The 17,785-nt window shown below is 37.3% G+C and overlaps 1 protein-coding gene across 2 annotated transcripts in view; it reads right to left on the bottom strand.

The window, feature by feature from the left end:
- Positions 1 to 17,785, bottom strand: part of TMEFF2 (transmembrane protein with EGF like and two follistatin like domains 2) — a 955,470-nt gene that overhangs the window by 110,025 nt on the left and 827,660 nt on the right. For both annotated transcript variants that reach the window (XM_077448742.1, XM_077448743.1), the window contains exon 8: positions 2,868 to 2,991. In XM_077448742.1, the coding sequence (XP_077304868.1) occupies positions 2,868 to 2,991 (124 nt within the window). The remainder of the gene's footprint in view (positions 1 to 2,867; positions 2,992 to 17,785) is intronic.

Raw genomic sequence — 17,785 nt, 5'->3', positions numbered from 1 at the left:
TCGTAACTTCGGATAAATTCCTGACTATGTTTTTGTGTTCTTTTTGTATTTGAAATGACAATAAAAAGTAATTAATTAAGAAAAAAACAAACTTTGGATAAATGAATTCTATTATTTCAATTTTTTTTTTCGGATTTAAGAAATTTCTAATTTACGAATTTGGATCATAAATAATAATATAATAATAATAAAAATGATTTAAAAATGTAATCAAATCAAAAACACTGAAATTTGCTCAGTTGCAGAATTGTCACTGTCATTACTTTTCAGTATTTGATGACGGATCTCCCCACAAATCACTATCACTCAATTCTGCGAGTGATTCTAATTTATTATCGCTGTTTTCTAGCTGGTCTAAAACCACTTTTGATGTAAAGTGACAGTTTTGGTTGCTATGGACAATCTCCAGTTTCCAGGCAGAAAGAACAGTTTTTATAATATAAAACTACATGCAGGACACTGGGCAGACCACTAGGGACAAATGGATGTGAAATAATTACATACAGCAATGTAATCGGTAAGATTACATTTTGCTGTATGTAATGTGTGTGTTTCACTTTTTTAAATTTGGCGCCGTTCTCCATCTCTGTGCATCACAACGCTCGCAGGGAACGGAGCTCGGCTCCGTGATAGATTGAGCGGAGGACGTGCCACTCACACAGCGGAGGGACATCGATGGATCCAGGGGATAAGGTAAGCATACTCATCCTGGATCCTGCGATGCGATCCCGAGTCTGGCTCGGGGTTACCGCTAATGGTACTGAATTTTCACCCCGAGCAAGACTCGGGAATACCACCAGGGGGGTTAAAATTAGTAAATGTTTTGACACCAACATTATACTGAAATTATAAAAAAATTTAACAATAAAATGTATTTCTTTCTTTTCTTGTTACTTTTGTTCCTTTTTGTTGTTTCATAAAAAATACATTTTAGATGGAAACCTAAAAGGAATTGCTCTGTTTTACAGAAAACTCAAATATGAATTGAAGCTGATTTAAGCCTGCCTAACAAAATTTCTGATTATGTTCTGAATATGCAATCACTTTCCACTCTACTTCATCACACTTGCTTGTCTGGTAAAATTAGAAAAACAAGAGCCCTTTTGTTCCTGGCTTACCCTAACCTTAATATACCTAATTCTGTAGCGGTTGCACTCTGGACAACACACAATGTCATGGTTTTGACTAGTGACCATTGGGAAGAAGTATCTGGGGGCCAGTCGATGACCTGCACAAGTGTGTTTTTGCAGAACAATACTCTCCTCAACAACTTACTGTTCACACCCCTACATGCATTCCACTTTTAATTCTCCTACCCTCCAAAAACCCAACTAACAAGGATTTATACCATCAATTCAACCCAACTTTACCATTATTATGTTACAAGAAACTTCCCAAAGAGTCATCACATTTTATAAAACTGCCAAATATCAGAATGCTGCCAGGTACAAGCTGTCAATTTATATAAAACATTTACAATATATGTTGATAATGTAGATATTTAATATATTATGACATCAGGCACATTATAAGAGTCTATCAATGTAGACTTATATTCATGTTACAGGAGAATCACATGTTAGAGACGGCTGCTGTGTTTCAATTCACTATTAGAGACGGTTTCCATGTTGTCATTGACTTTAAAGGTTGCTTCCACATTACAGAAGAATGATAAAGATTGCTGCAAAGTTAGAGACAGACATGTGCAATTTGTTTTGTTTCAAATTTGTTTTTTTCTATGAATTTTAAAATTTCCAAATTAACAAAAACTTGTTAAACAAATTTTTCCAAATATTCATAAATTTGAATAATGGAAAATAAATTCGTAAATTTGAATATTCAAAATTTGTAAATTTGCAAATGAGAAAATTCGTAAATTTGAAAATGAGAAAATCCAGAAATTCGTAAATTCGAAATGTGAAAAGCCGTAAATTCAGAAGTTCTGGAAATTCGGCAATTCGAAGATCCGAAAAAAAAGAACGAAAATTAAAAAAACTAAAATCCAAAAATAAGAACAAAAACCTGAAAATTCAAAAATCTGAAATAATAACTAATAATTACTAACTATTAAAATATAGGTATTGGAATTTCCTCTTAAATTTGGCTGTTAGTGAATGTAATGAATACGAATTTATCTGAAGTTACGAATTATCCAAAATAATGAATGCTGGATCTAAATGAATGGAACATAATGAATTAATAATAATAAATAACAATATTATTAAAAAAAACTTTTTTGTTATTATTGTTATTATTATTTATTATTAATTTGTTCTGTTCCATTTGTTTAGATGCGGCATTCATTATTTTGGATAATTCGTAACATCGGATACATTTTTGACTATGTTTTTCTGTTCTTTTTGTATTTGAAATGGCAATAAAAAGCAATTAATTAAGAAAAAAAAAAACTTTGGATAAATTCATATTCGTTACATTGACTAACAGCTAAATTTGAAAGCAAATTCCAATACTGATAATTTAATAGTTAGTTATTATTAGTTAGTTAGCTATTATTTGAAAAAAATAAAAAATTCAGACGAATGACCCGAAAAACTAAAAAAATAAATAAGTGAAATGAAAACAAATTTTTCGGCAATGCACATGTCTAGTTAGAGAAGGCTGTTATAGACTATAGTGACTACAAACACAAGTCAAAAACTCCTGTCTATAATGTAATAATTCATTATTATAATTTATATATAATAAAATATATATATAATAAAAAAATGTTTTTATTATTATTATTGTTTTCTTTTAATGATATTGTGGAAACAACTTTTTAGTAATGAGAATAGATTCTTTGCTAGAGTTTTATGTATGGTCAAGTAGATTAATTAATTAGGAAATCAGTGCTTAGAAAGTCATACCTGCAATAAGGTTCCAACATGTTAGTAGAATGTTCACATTTGCCGTGTTTACAGTAGCTGTCATAGGCATCAGAACAGGAAATATGCACTCCTCTTGCAGTTTCTTCTAATTTGTTTGCATTCTCTGAAAGCAGACAGTAATATGAGAAAAAGGCTTAATAGAGATCATGCATTCATAACAGCTTATTGCGTTTCACTTGTTCCAATTTGGTATGGAAGCAATGGATCCTTGTATCCATAGAGACCCAATGATTTCTATGTTCTAGTAAAACACTGATAGAACATAGTAATAGAATTTACTAAATGTCTGGCTATGCTCATGGTAGACAGTCAGTTTAAAGGGAAACAAAAACAACCAAATAATAAAAATTCCTGAACTGATCACAATGCAACTGCTCCAGAGCCTTCAGGAAATCTGTATATTTTTAAGACTTTATTTTACACTGAATGGGTATATATTTGTTCAATATATTTATTTAACTAATACAATTAATACATTTAAAAAAAAAATCACTCCTATATAATTTATTTATACTTCTATAATTATTTATGTTAACTTAGTTGATCCTCTTTGGTCTGTTAAATATACCACTGGAATTGTTTTTGTTTTTGCTTTATCTGTTCAGTACAAAAAACAACATGTAATAATAAAAATTCCTGAACTGATCACAATGCAACTGATCTGGAGCCTTCAGGAAATCAGTAAATCTTTAAGACTTTATTTTACACTGAAAGCAAATGGCTAGATATGTGTTCAATATATTTATTTAACTAATAAAATGAACCACTTGTCAACCAGCCACTGTAATTATACTGCGGCAGGTTGGCTTGTTCCCGCACATTGCCGTCATTGCATGTCGGCTTGGGAACTTTATTTTGTGGGGGTGCACGCCCACTGGCCAGCGGGGGAGCCAGTCAGCCTATGGGGCAGACTCTGCCAGCAACCCGCGATCGTTTCCTCGCAGTGACAGAACAGGGATCTGCCTGTATGAACAAGGCAAATCTCCGTTCTGACAGGGGAGATTACACAGATCCTGTCTTTCTGCTATGCAGGAGGATGGATTTGTGTGTTTGCCCAGTCACACAGTCCCCCATACAGTTAGCAACCACACCTTTGCAACATATTTAACCCCTTGATCGCTCCTGATGTTAACCCCTTCCCTGCCAGTGTCATTAGTACAATAAGAGTGCATGTTTTCCCCAAAAAGTGTCAAAAATGTCAGTTAGGTGTCTGATCTGTCCACTGCAATGTCGCCATCCCACTAAACATCACAGATCACTGCCATTACTAGTAAAAAAAAAAAACCAAAATGCCATAAATCTCTTCCCTATGTTGTAGACATTATAACTTTTGCACAAACCAATCAATATAGGCTTATTGTGATTTTTTTTACAAAAAATATGTAGAAGAATACATATTGGCCTAAACTGAGGAAGAAATTCGTTTTTTTATATATTTTTTGGGGATATTTATTATAGCAAAAAGTAAAAAAATATAGCTTTTTTCAAAATTGTTGCTCTTTTTGTTTATAGCACAATAAATAAAACACGCACATGTGATTAAATACCACTAAAAGAAAGCTCTATTTATGGGGAAAAAAGGACATATATTTTTATTGGGTTACAGCGTAGCACGACCATGCATAATTGTCAGTTAAAGCGACGCAGTCGCGTATTACAAAAAAATTACTTTAAGGGGTAAATCCTTCTGGGGCTGAAGTGGTTTCAGTCCTATATAATTTATTTATACTTCTATATCTATTTATGTTAACTTGTTTGGTTCTCTTTGGTCTGTTAAATACACCACTGAAATTATTTTAATTGTTTTTTGATTTATCTGTTCAGTAAGTACAAAAAAAATGCTGTTGAACTTCCTGTACCGTCTGGCTGTGCTGCAATCTAATTGGTTACATTGTTCTCAGTTCTGTGCACTACAGAACACCTTTCAACTATGTTATACAGATGAGGAGAGCGTGGAGGGTTCTCCAGTCCTGAAATATTTCCTGTCCTAGGGGGATGATGTTGCTTCTCTATAGATGCATCACTGTGAGTGAGCCTTGTCTCCCTAGGACAGTGATGGCGAACCTTGGCACTCCAGATGTTTTGGAACTACATTTCCCATGATGCTCTGGTACCTTGCATTGTAGTGGAGCATCATGGGAAATGTAGTTCCAAAACATCGGGGGTGCCAAGGTTCGCCATCACTGCCCTAGGACTACAAGTGCGTAACTGGGAGGATCACCTGGTTAAAAAGAGGGAAACGGCCTAAAAAAAGAAAACAAATGCAGCCATCAAATCTAGGGGCCAGTAATCCACACTAAAAAATGTTTGTCCTTTGGTGTGGATACACTTTAAGGTAAATTTCCCCTTCACGACAAATCACCTTATTCTGATTATGCAGTACTAAGACATTTATGATTTAAGTGTACACATACACTTTTTTATTTCTTAAGGAACTAATAGGATTACATTTTGTACTGCTATAAACTTTTTCTAGTGTTATCTTTGTTTCTTTTCTCTTCATTAATATTACAGATACCTTTCAAATGAATTATTAAGAATATTATGGAATATTTATTTGTAGGGCACGTGGTATATTGTCTGCCTTTTAGCTCAAGTGGTGTCATGTCCTACATAACTTCATAACCTGTCAGAAATATTCCTCAGTGACCTCAAATTCTTTGCCTGGCAAGGTAGAAAAACATGCTAATGGAAACTGCCAGATGATATCTCCCTCTTGATAGCAATAGTACTTTGCTCCAAGGCACATGAATATAAAACAGAAAAACAGAAATACTAGGCATATTTATACAATGTAACCAATCAGGAAAAGTCATATCTGATTGTGCTACAGGAATCTTATCAACTCTGAATAACATAAGACATAACTTCATACATTATATGCTGTGTATTATGACTGTCTAATCGCAATGACAAACAGTTTTATGTCACATCTGGCCCTTTCTGTGCTTAGACAGTATTCACATTACAAAGTTGAGTTGTCTAAATACTGTGGGGTTGATTTACTAAAACTGAGTGCAAAAACTGATGCAGCTCTGCATAGAAACCAACCAACTTATCAACTTCCAGGTTTTTTTGGTCAAAGATTAACGCGTTTGTTACCCCAACATTTCATATTTCTGATATGTGCCTGCTGTACCATGTATTTGTATGAGAACATATACCAGTCTCTTTGTATTACTTGCTTTGTGTAAAATCCTTGGTGTTAATGTCAGTCCCTCTATTTTACTATTAAAACTGACCACACTAAGCAGGAGAACACACCGTGGTCAGTTCTCTAGTTGAGCTGGGAAGTCAGCCTGCTCTCCATTATCCATGTGTCCAGCCCCCTGATCTACATATCAGAACTCCGTAACATGGATTCCAGTGCGGCGGGGGTGTGTTTTTAAGCATCTGATTAGAGCCAGAGGCTCTAATAGGCTTCAAAAAGGGTTGCTTCGGAGCGCAGAGCATTGCGCTCAGAGCCCACATAGTTGTGTGATAATAGTGAATGAATTTTCGATATTTTCACAGTAAAGTTCCTCCCGCCAATCAGGCAGGTCATGAACCCCGTTTCCCGATTGGCCAAAGCATCAGGCGATCCTATTGGATACCTAGGGCTTTGGCGGAAGAGGATACACACAGCGACACTACAGCCCCGCCACATGAGCAGGTAAGTGCCAGACCACCCACAGGGGGTGCTGTCAGTGCCGCGCCGGACCACCCATGGAGAGGAGGGTGGGGTGGTGCTGTTAGTGCCATGTCACATCGCTGGGGGGGTGTTTGTTTGCCGGCCTCCCAAAAGAAGAATCAGCCACTACTGGTCCTGACACCCCCAGTCCCCCCCCCCCCCCGCACAGCGATTCACTGATTCACTGCTCTTATGCAGCTAAGAACAAAGGGAAGGTGATCATTTATAAAAACTGGAAAAAAAGGTATCTATACTGTTTTTTTTTTATATATACATAAATGTATATAGGTTGTTTCACAAGTTGATTGTTTACAACCACTTTAATTGAAAAAATCTGAAGTTAGAAGTTTATTGGCTACCATGCACAGCTGCACCTGATTTTGCACCCCCTGTGCAATCTTAAAAATCTGCCTTTTTTGTTAGGAAAATAAAACTACTACAAATACAAAATGGTGCGCTGTTCCTTTAAATTAATGTGACAATCGACTCTGAATTGATCAAACAAAAAAAACAGTTGCATATGAAAAGCAATAAGTGAAACTGCAAAATAGTGTGCTGTTCCTTTAAATTGACCAAACATGTTATTCATCAATAAATGCATCAAGCAATATACAGTTCCATATTGAGATGCAATAAAGTTCAATATCGAGGTGCAATAAAGTGCAAATGCTAAAATACTGTGCAATATAAATCAGAAGTGTAAACAATACAATGAATAAGATTAAAGTCCACTGAAGAAGTGCCAATAAAATAAAGTGCTGGGTACCTCACAAAGTAGTAACACTTCAAATGTGCTCCAGTGTGGCAAAAGGTGTTTCTAAGGAAGCCTCATAGCATAAATGTGTTAAATATATTTATTAAAAGATCACAGAATTGCACTTACCTTCTTCCAATCTAGAAGGTGCCATTTTAGGAAAAAACATGTCGGATGGAGACCACATGTGATGTCATTGTGGTTGGCCGGACAGATGCCACTGTGGCTGGCTTGTTTTTATGCTCAGTTTCTTTACCTCATTGTAAGTGCAACAATTCTTTGATCTTTTCATAAATATATTTAATGGATTTACGCTATGAGGCTTCTCCCTATTTCATACGTGTTACCCTGGTGAGTGGATTCCATCAGATTCACGATATGGAGACATGTTTTATGTGAAACTATCGCCATAGAGATTGAGCTCAGGCTGTCTTTGATCTCTGTAATCAAGATCAACATACTTTGGTAAGAGGCTTACATTTGAGAGCACCTTTTACCACACTGAAGCACCTTTGGAGTGTTATTGTGTCGTGAAGCACCCAGCACTTTATTTTATTGGCACTTCTTCAGTGGACTTTATTTTTATCCATTGTGTTTTTTACACTTTTATATTTCACTTTGCACAGTATTTTAGCGCTTGAATTTTATTGCATCTCGATATGAAACTGTATATTCTTTGATGTATTTAGGGTTGAATACCACGATTGTTCAAATGAACAGTACACTATTTTGCATTTTCACTTTATTGCTTTTCATATGCAACTATTTTTTTTTTGATCAATTCAGAGTCGATTGTCACATTAATTTAAAGGGACAGCGCACAATTTTGTATTTGTAATTTATTTGTCCCACATCCAGGACCTGGGTTGCAGCAGTCTATAGGGGTTTTATACTTTTAAATAAAACTACTACATTGCACCTAAATAGTGCAGACATGTGGGCCAAGTACACACAATTCATTTTAAAAATAGTTTCATCAAATAAACAGCTACTTTTTTTTTTTAAGGCACCTCTATAAGTAAAGTGACATGGTTACAAAGGTGCCTTGACAGGGTAGTGTGGCTTCACATGTGTTTGTACATGAATAGATAAGAATTGTGCTTAGACTGGATTCGCCGCTCGGATCACTTCCTGAAGAAGTGGAAGAGGCCCCCCCCCGTCACTTTCTGGTGGACTTACCTGGCTGATCAGAAAGGACCAAAAACTGATCCAGTAGTAGTGACTACTGGTCACAGAGATGAGCGGATGAAAGATAACCTCCGCTTATCTCTATAGCCTAGGAGGACCGGAGCTATGTCATGACATCCTGTCCGGTTCCGGTCCAATATAAACAAGGCATTTTTTAAAGAATTAGATCAATGTTTGTGATCTAATGCTCTACATTGTTTTATCTTATTGACCCCATATCTCTCCATAAAGAGAACCTGTCACTGCTCATTTCTATCACAAGGAATGTTTACATTCTTTGTGATAGGAATAAAAGTGATCAAATGTAAATGTAAACATGATAAAAATAATAAAATAAATAGTCCCCCCATGCTCGTGCGCAGTGGTAAATGCGTACGTACTGTAGGTCATTCCCACAAATGTAAACAGTGTTCAAACCCCACATGTGAGGTATCTCTGCGAACATCAGAGCGAAAAACAATAATTTTAGCACTAGCTCTCCTCTGTAACTCTAAACTGGTAAGCTGTGGAACATTTTAAAGCATTGTCTATGGAGATTTAGTACCGTAGTTTGGCTCCATTTCACAAGTGTGCAAAATTTTAGAGCATGACATGTTGGGTATGCATTTACTCAGTGTAACATCATCTTTCAAATTTTACATATACATTGTGTTATAAATTGTATTTTGTTCTTTTTTCATTCAATAAAGCATATATTTTCCAAAAATATTATGTTTGAAAAATTGCTGCACAAATACCGTGTGACATTAAAAAATTGCAAAGGCCACTATTCTATTTTCTAGGGCCTCTGCTAAATATATCAGAATTGTCAGAATTGGCCTGGTAAGCAAGTGGTTAAACCCATATAGCCATATGGTCCAAGATATGACAGGAAGAATGAAAGTTTGTGAAAACACCCTTGTTCTAACTATATAACTATCCAATTAAGAAATCTTGGTTGTGACAAGGATGGCTATTAAAGTGACAGGTTAAATATTTCCCTAATCTGCTCAAAGCATAGCCTATGGCTACACAAAGACAAAAGACATAAAAGAGGCATTTCTGTGTTGAAAAATGTCTAACAATAATTTCACCATAAAATATCATTAGTACTTGAACATTACTACTGATCTGCAGTGAGTACAATCTTTGTGTACTTTCAGTCAGAGACACAATGGGGTTTATTTACTAAACCTGGAAAGTGCAAAAGCAGGCCCACTTCTGTAAAGGAACTAATCAGCTTGTTCAATTAAAGAGGGAGTCTACTGGAAAAAAAATATTAAAAACCAGCAGCTATAAATACTACAGCTGCTGACTTTTAATAAAAGGACACTCACCTGTCCCAGGGTTCAGCGATGTCGGCAGCCGAGGCCAATTGATCGCTCGACTCTTGGCTGCTGCCGCCGCAATTCTCGGTGAGGGAATCAGGAAGTGAAGCATTGCGGCTTCACTTCCTGGTTCCCTACTGCACATGTGCGAGTCGCGCAGTGCAATGGGAATGGTCCGCACTGTCTCTGGGACCCGTGTGTGTCCCAGCAGACAGAGCGGCAGGATAGGAAGACACATAGACTCCCGTGGGAGTCTATGCCCAGAAGTGGGTGCAAATACCTGTCTTAGACAGGTATCTGCACCCCCCTTCCCCCTGAAAGGTGCCAACTGTGACAGTGGAGGGAGGGAGGGTTTCCGATGAGCGGAAGTTCCACTTTAGGGTGGAACTCCACTTTAAGCTTTGATAATAATACCTGGACGCTGATTGGCTTCTATTTAGAAGTGAGCCGGATCTTGCGCGCGCCAGCTCTAGTAAATAAACCTCAATGTCTCTGTTTTTCTGCTTTCCATTTTAGGACAAAGAGGTGTACAAAATATGCATGTGCTTTTATTGTACTCAGAATCATCATTCTGATATTATCTATATATGGTTTATTTACTAAAAGTGTAGAGTAGAGCTGTAGTGCAGCTCTGCATAGAAACCAATCAGCTTCCAGGTTTCATTGTCAAAGCTTAACCGCTTGCTGACCGTGCTATAGCCGAATGACGGCTGAAGAGCGGTCGGGTAACTCTGGGAGGGCATACTATGATACTATGCATACTATGATGCCTTATAGATTATACATTGGGTGGTTTTCTTTCCAAAATGGGGTCATTTTTGGAGCATTTCCATTGTCCTGGTTCTCCAGGGCCTTCAAAAGTGTAAGAAGTAGTCAAGAAACGATATGTGTAATTTATGCTCCAAGAACACCTGATGGCACTCCCTGCATGTTGGGCCTCTGTATGTGGCCACGGTGTGTAAAAGTCCCACAACTGTGGTATTGCCATACTCAGGAGGAATAGAAGAATGTGTTTTGGAGTGTAATGTGTGCTATGCATATGCTGTGTGTGAGAAATAACCTGCTAATGTAAAAAAAAAGAAAAAAAATCTTGATTTTGCATATAATTGTGGGAAAAAATTACAACTTCAAAACATTCACCATCCCTTTTACTAAATACCTTGGAATGTCTACTTTCCAAAAAGTGTTAATTTGGGGGGGGTATTTGATCACCTCTGGTTTTTTTACCAAAGATATGCAGCGGTATAAATTTTGCCCAAAATATATCAAGAAAAATGACTAATTTGCTACATTTTATAACAGAAACAAAGAATACAGAATTTTTGGTCTTGTTTCTTTTATAGCGCAAAAAATAAAAAACCCAGCGGTGATTAACCACTTGACAACTGGGCACTTACCCTTCGTGACCAGACCAATTTTCAGCTTTCGGTGCTCTCACACTTTGAATGACAATTACTCAGTCATGTAAAACTGTACCCAAATGAATTTTTTGTCCTTTTTTTCCCACATATAGAGCTTTCTTTTGGTGGTATTTGATCACCTCTGGGTTTTTTATTTTTTGCGCTATAAAAGAATAAAGACCGAAAATTTTGATTCTGAAACTTTGTTTCAGTGATAAAATTTTGCAAATTATTTTTTATTTTCATGAATTTTGGCCACAATTTATACTGCTATATATCTTTGGTAAAAATAACCCAAATTAGTGGATATTATATGGTCTTTGTGAAAGTTAGAGAGTCTACAAGCTGTGGTGCAAATCATACAAAATTGATCACATCTGATGTACTGGTGGCCGATCTAATTTCTTGCGAACCAAACAAGCCAGGAAAGTACAAATACCCCCCAAGTGACCCCTTTTTTGAAAGTAGACATTCCAAGGTATTTAGTAAGAGCCATGGTGAGGTTTTTGGTGTTGTCATTTTTTCCCACAATTCTTTGCAAAATTAAGATTTTTTTTTCACAAAATTGTCATTGTAATAGGTTGTTTCTCTCACATGGCATGTGCATACCACAAATAATGCCCCAAAATAAATTCTGCTACTCCTCCTGAGTATTATGATACCACATGTGGGACTTTTCCACAGCCTGGCCACATAGAGAGGCCCAACATGCAGGGAGCGCCATCAGGTGTTCTAGGAGCATAAATTACACATCTAACTTGTTGACTACCTATTACACTTTTGAAGGCACTGGAGCACCAGGACAGTGACACTGACGTGGCGCTGATGACAGATGGCACTGATGACACATGGCACTGATGACACGTGACACTGATGTGGCACCGATGACAGATGCCACTAATACGTGGCACTGATGACACGTGACACTGATGACAGATGGCACTAATATGTGGCACTGGTGACACATGGCACTAATACGTGGCACTGACAGATGACACTAATACGTGGCACTGATGACAGATGGCACTAATACATGGCACTGACACGTGACACTGATGACAGATGCCACTGATAACAGATGACACGTGACACTGACATGTGGCACTGATGACAGATGGCACTGACATGTGGCACTGATGACAGATGGCACTAATATGTGGCACCGATGACACGTGACAGTGATGTGGCACTGATGACAGGTGGCACTATGTGGCACTGATGACACGTGGCACTGATATGGCACTGATCACAGATGGCATTATACGTGGCAATGATGACAGATGGCACTTATACGTGGCACTGGGGCAGATGACACTGACAGGTGGCATTGGGGCAAATGGCACTGACAGGTGGCACTGGGGCGAATTAAACTGGGGACAGATGGTACTGACAGGTGGCACTGGGGACAGATGGCACTGACAGGTGGCACACTGGGGACAGATGGCAATGACAGGTGGCACACTAGGGACAGATGGCAATGACAGGTGGCCCACTGGGGACAGATGGCACTGGCACACTGGGGACAGATGGCACACTGGGGACAGATGGCACACTGGGGAGATATTTTACTTACGGCCACTGCAGCCGTTCATCTCTCCGTCCTCACACGCTGTCTGTGTGAGGAGGGAGAGTAGTGCTGAGAGATGATCTCATATGTTTACATATGAGATCATCTCTCATTGGGCACGCCGATCGCGCTGTAAACGGCCACTGTGATTGGCCGTTTACAGCGATCTGTGACTGGCTCCAGGGGACACGGCCAGCACAGAACTTCCCCGACGCGCGGAAGTAAACAGGAGGACGTCCAGGGACGGCCTCCCGGCAATTGGCGTCCGCTCTGCAGCCATCTTTCGGCTATAGAGCGGACGCCTAGTGGTTAAATACCACCAAAATAAAGCTCTATTTGTGTGAAAAAAGGACAAAAATTTCATATAGGTACAGTGTTGCATGAGTGCTTTCACACGAGGGCGCTGCGCTAGCAGGGCGTCACAAAAAGTCCCGCCAGCAGCATCTTTGCAGCGATGTAGGAGCGGTGAATACACCACTCCTCCACCACTCCTGTCCATTGAAAAGAATGGGGCAGTGTCGCCATACCACCGGCAAAGCACCGCTGGCGCTGTTCTGTCATGGGAGAGGGGATAGATCGTTGTTTCTACCAAGTAGGAACAATGATCTGTCCCCTCCCCCAGTCAGTCCTATCCCCATACAGTTAGAACACCTCCAGGGGACACACATTTAATCCCTTGATCGCCCCTTAGTGTTAACTCCTTCCCTACAAGTGACATTTGCACAATAATCACTGCGTTTTTATAGCACTGATCGCTATGTATAAATGTAAATTTCCCCAAAAAGGTGTCAAAAGTGTCCAATCTGTTCGCCGCAATGTCCCAGTGCTGCTAAAAATTGCAGATCACAACCATTAGTAGTGAAAAAAATAATAATAAAAATGCCATAAATCTTTCCCATAGTTTGTAGAAGCTATAACTGTTGTGCAAACTAATCAATATATGCTTAATGTGGGTTTTTTTACCAAACATTTTATATATTGGCCTAAACTAATGAAGAAATAAAAAAAAAAACATTTTGGGGATATTTATTATAGCAAAAAGTATTAAATATTATTTTTTTTCAAAATTGTCGCTCTTTGTTTGTTTATAGAGCAAAAAATAAAAACCACAGAGGTGATCAAATACAACCAAAATAAATCTCTATTAGTGGGAAAAAGAGGACACAAATTTTCGTTTGGATACATCATTGCATGACCGTGCAATTGTCAGTTACATCAGCGTAGTGCCAAATTGTAAAAAGTGCTTTGGTCAGGAAGGGGGTAAAATCTTCCGGGGCTGAAGTTAAGGTAACGATTAAGTAGCGGAAGGCTAAAACCCCTTTTTAGTAATTATTACTGTCTGTTTCCCTGTTGAAGATTTTCTTCCACTTCCTCTTTAGTAAAATGTTGTTCTGGAGAAGGAAGTGGGAACAATCTCCCTAACAGAGCCCTAGATAGCAGTAAAACATACGTTCTAACCCTTTCCAACTCCAACCAAGCAAAACAATCAAATTTGGGGTTATAGACAGAATTTAACAGCTCCCACTACACATAGCCTAAATCACAATATTATTAATGGGCAGTACATTCTCTTGGGTACTTGTAAGTGCTAGAACTGAACACTTCCAGTTATAAAGAAAGGTAATGCAGAATTATCTATTATTGCAAAAAGATGCAGTCTGTCTATTGTTGCAAATTCAGCCTTTTCTCTATAACACAGTATTTGCCAAGAGAAAGAGTCCTTGTCTTCAAAAAATATTTTCATTTTATGGTATCAGTGCAGATCATTTGCTACTAAAACTTTCTAAAGGGAAGGAAATGTAACATGTGTACAGATAAGTTGTTTTGACATTGCGCTTACTACATACTATTAGGGTCAATGACTGTATAAAGTACTGATGTGAGTGGATCTGCGTGATTTCCATTGAATTTCACTCATACTGTCAGAAAGAGGTCAGCAACAACAGTCAATTTGTTTTGTTTCAGCAAAGGTTATCTTAGAAAGCATATTTGCTGCCAGAGTGGATCTGAATATTATGGATCATCATAGCATTCTTCTGCAGTATCACTTAAGAAATGTTTAACCAAACAAGGTACTCATTTATCCAAATACACAGTTGTTTCTTGTAAACTGCACACTTTGACATCCAAGAAATCCATAAAACAAGTTGAGAATAGAGGCAAAATGCTTAATGTAAACAGATTTAAATGTATAAAATTATATTTCCTTGAAACTACATGTATAAACCTTCATTTAATATTTCATTGTATGCCAGGTACTTTTACATTAAAAATCAAAAAGGTTGCTCTCCTAAAAGTAATTAGTGAATAAATAAATAAATAGATAAATTAAGTGAATAAATACATCAATTAAATAAACTAAATAAATAAATATCAATTGCTATAAGCAAAGAAATATTATCTCATATATTCCAATACCAGTGAAAAATAGCTCATAAACAAGTTCATGTAAATGAAAAAACTTTTACATTACCATATGTGCTACCTTCGAAGTTCTGCAAAGCATTGCTAAAATTTTTTATCATAAAATATGGCACTTTAAAATATTCCTAAAAATCTCATTTAGAAAAAAAGGCACAATAGGAAAACTACTGTGAGCACATGTGTATGAAAATGTGTTGTTTAGATACATTAGGTACAGTCTATTCACAACAATTTGGAGTAAATCACCAGGCCTGCCGTACATGTGAAAAATCATAAACTCATTAATGAGGGTTGTCATTATAGCCAGAAACGCTAATATACTGTATATAAGTATATTGGTCAGCTACTATAGGGCTCATTTACTAAAAGATTTGAGTATGGTCACACAATGTGTGCAAATTCCCTTAAATTATTGAATTCAAAAGCAAAAAAACTCTCAAATGGACTTTTAAGGCATGTATATAATAAAAAAAGTTTATTTGATTGATTCCTTCAATTATTGAATTGCGTGAAAAGAAAACCCTGCTTGCTACATCTGCATGTGATTGGATAACTACAAACTATATTTATTGTGTGAACATTCTCCGATTATTTGGCCTCTATATATATTTCTATAAGCACTATTTTGTCAGGAAATACATAACATAGAGCATATTATGTTTGCCATCTAAACAGGAAAAAAATTATTTGTTTATTTCCTCTTAAAATACCAGACATGGCAACCCTAGTGGCTGAAGGGTGAAATCTTTAGGGACATAGACCAAAGAAGAAGATACACATTTGAACATTTACTGAAAACAGAAAAGCTCATAAAAATATAAATAATAAAAAATATATATTTAAAAAAAAAATATATAGTATTCAGAATCCCCAAAAACAGCAAACTGAATACTTAGAAGTGCAAAGGAAGGATCGGAGGTCTTTTAGACCCCCGATCTCTCTATAAAGAGTACCTGTCACGACTTATTACTACACAAGGGATGTTTAAATTCCTTGTGACAGCAATAAAAGTGATCAAATTATTTTTTTTTTTTTAAACTTAATAAATTTTAACATAAATAAAATAAATAAGAAAAAACGCAGCAAAGAAAACGCATACGTAAGTCGCGCCCGCATATATAAACGGTGTTCAAATCACACATGTGAGGTATCACCGCGATTGTCAGTGCAAGAGCAATAATTCTAGCACTAAATCTCCTCTCTAACCTGGTAACCGTAAAAAGAATTTAAAGCGTCGCCTATGGAGATTTTTAGGTACTGTAGTTTTTCGTCATTCCACGAGTGCGTGCAATTATAAAGCGTGACATATTTGGTATCTATTTACTCAGCGTAACATCATCTTTCACATTATACAAAAAAATTGGGCTAACTTTACTGTTTTAATTTTTTTTCAAATTCATGAAAGTCCCTTTTCCCAAAAAGTTGCGTTTAAAACACCGCTGCACAAATACCATGTGACATAAAATATTGCAACAATCGCCATTTTATTCTCTAGATTCTCTGCTAAAAATATAAATATATATATAATGTCTGGGGGTTCTTAGTAATTTTCTAGCAAAAAATACGGATTTTAACTTGTAAACACCAAATGTCAGAAATAGGCTTAGTCATGAAAGGGTTAATTAGCTTTGTTGCCCTTCTCTAGACTCTCTCCAGTTCTAGCACATCCTTCTTGAGGCCTGGTGCCCAGAATTGGACGGCATACTCCAGGTGTGGCCAGACCAGAGTCTTGTAAAGGGGGAGAATTATCTTATCATTTTATCTCTGGAGTTAATCCCCTTTTTTAATGCATGCTAACATTTTGTTGGCTTTGCTTGCAGAAGCTTAGCATTGCATGCCATTGCTAGGCCTGTCATCTACTAGGACCCCCAGGTCCTTTTTTTCTAGATTCCCCCAGAGGTTCACCCCCTAGTGAGTAGATTGCATTCATGCTTTTGCCACCCATATGCATTTTTTTACATTTTTCTACATTGAACCTCATTTGCCACCTCATTCATACATGCTGCAGAGAACTTATTGCCCTGCATAGCTTGGTATCATTTTAAATACTGAGATTGAGCTGCTTATCTCATCATCCAGGTCGTTTATGAATAAATTAAAGGATTAAGTATTGGTCCCGGGACTCCGCAACGGACCAATCTGAGTACTCTCCATTTAACACTACCCTCTGAACTCACCCCTGTAGCTAGTTTTCAGTCCATGTACTCACCCTTTGGTCCATGCTGACAGACCTTAGTTTGCACAGTAAACGTTTATGGGGAACTGTATTAAATGCCTTTGCAAAATCCAGATACACAACATCTATGGGCCTTCCTTTATCTAGATGGCAACTCACCGCCTCATAGAAGGTTAATAGATTGGTTTGGCAAGAAAGATTGTTCATGAATCCATGCTGATTACTGCTAATGATACTGTTCTCATTACAACAATCTTGTATATAATCCGTTATCATCCTCTCCAAGAGCTTGCAAACTATTGACATTAGGCTAACTGGTCTATAATTCCCAGGGATATATATTGGTCTTTTTTTAACTGCTAGCCGACCAGCTGCCGCAGTTACACTGCGGCAGGTTGGCACAGCTGCGAA

The sequence above is a fragment of the Lithobates pipiens genome, unplaced genomic scaffold (genome assembly GCF_037356315.1).
Source record: "Lithobates pipiens isolate NorthernLeopardFrog02 unplaced genomic scaffold, aLitPip1_a1.2 Scaffold_22, whole genome shotgun sequence".
Lineage (NCBI taxonomy): Eukaryota > Metazoa > Chordata > Amphibia > Anura > Ranidae > Lithobates > Lithobates pipiens.
Note: the sequence above shows the minus strand (reverse complement) of the source record. Positions and strands in the feature narration are given on the sequence as shown.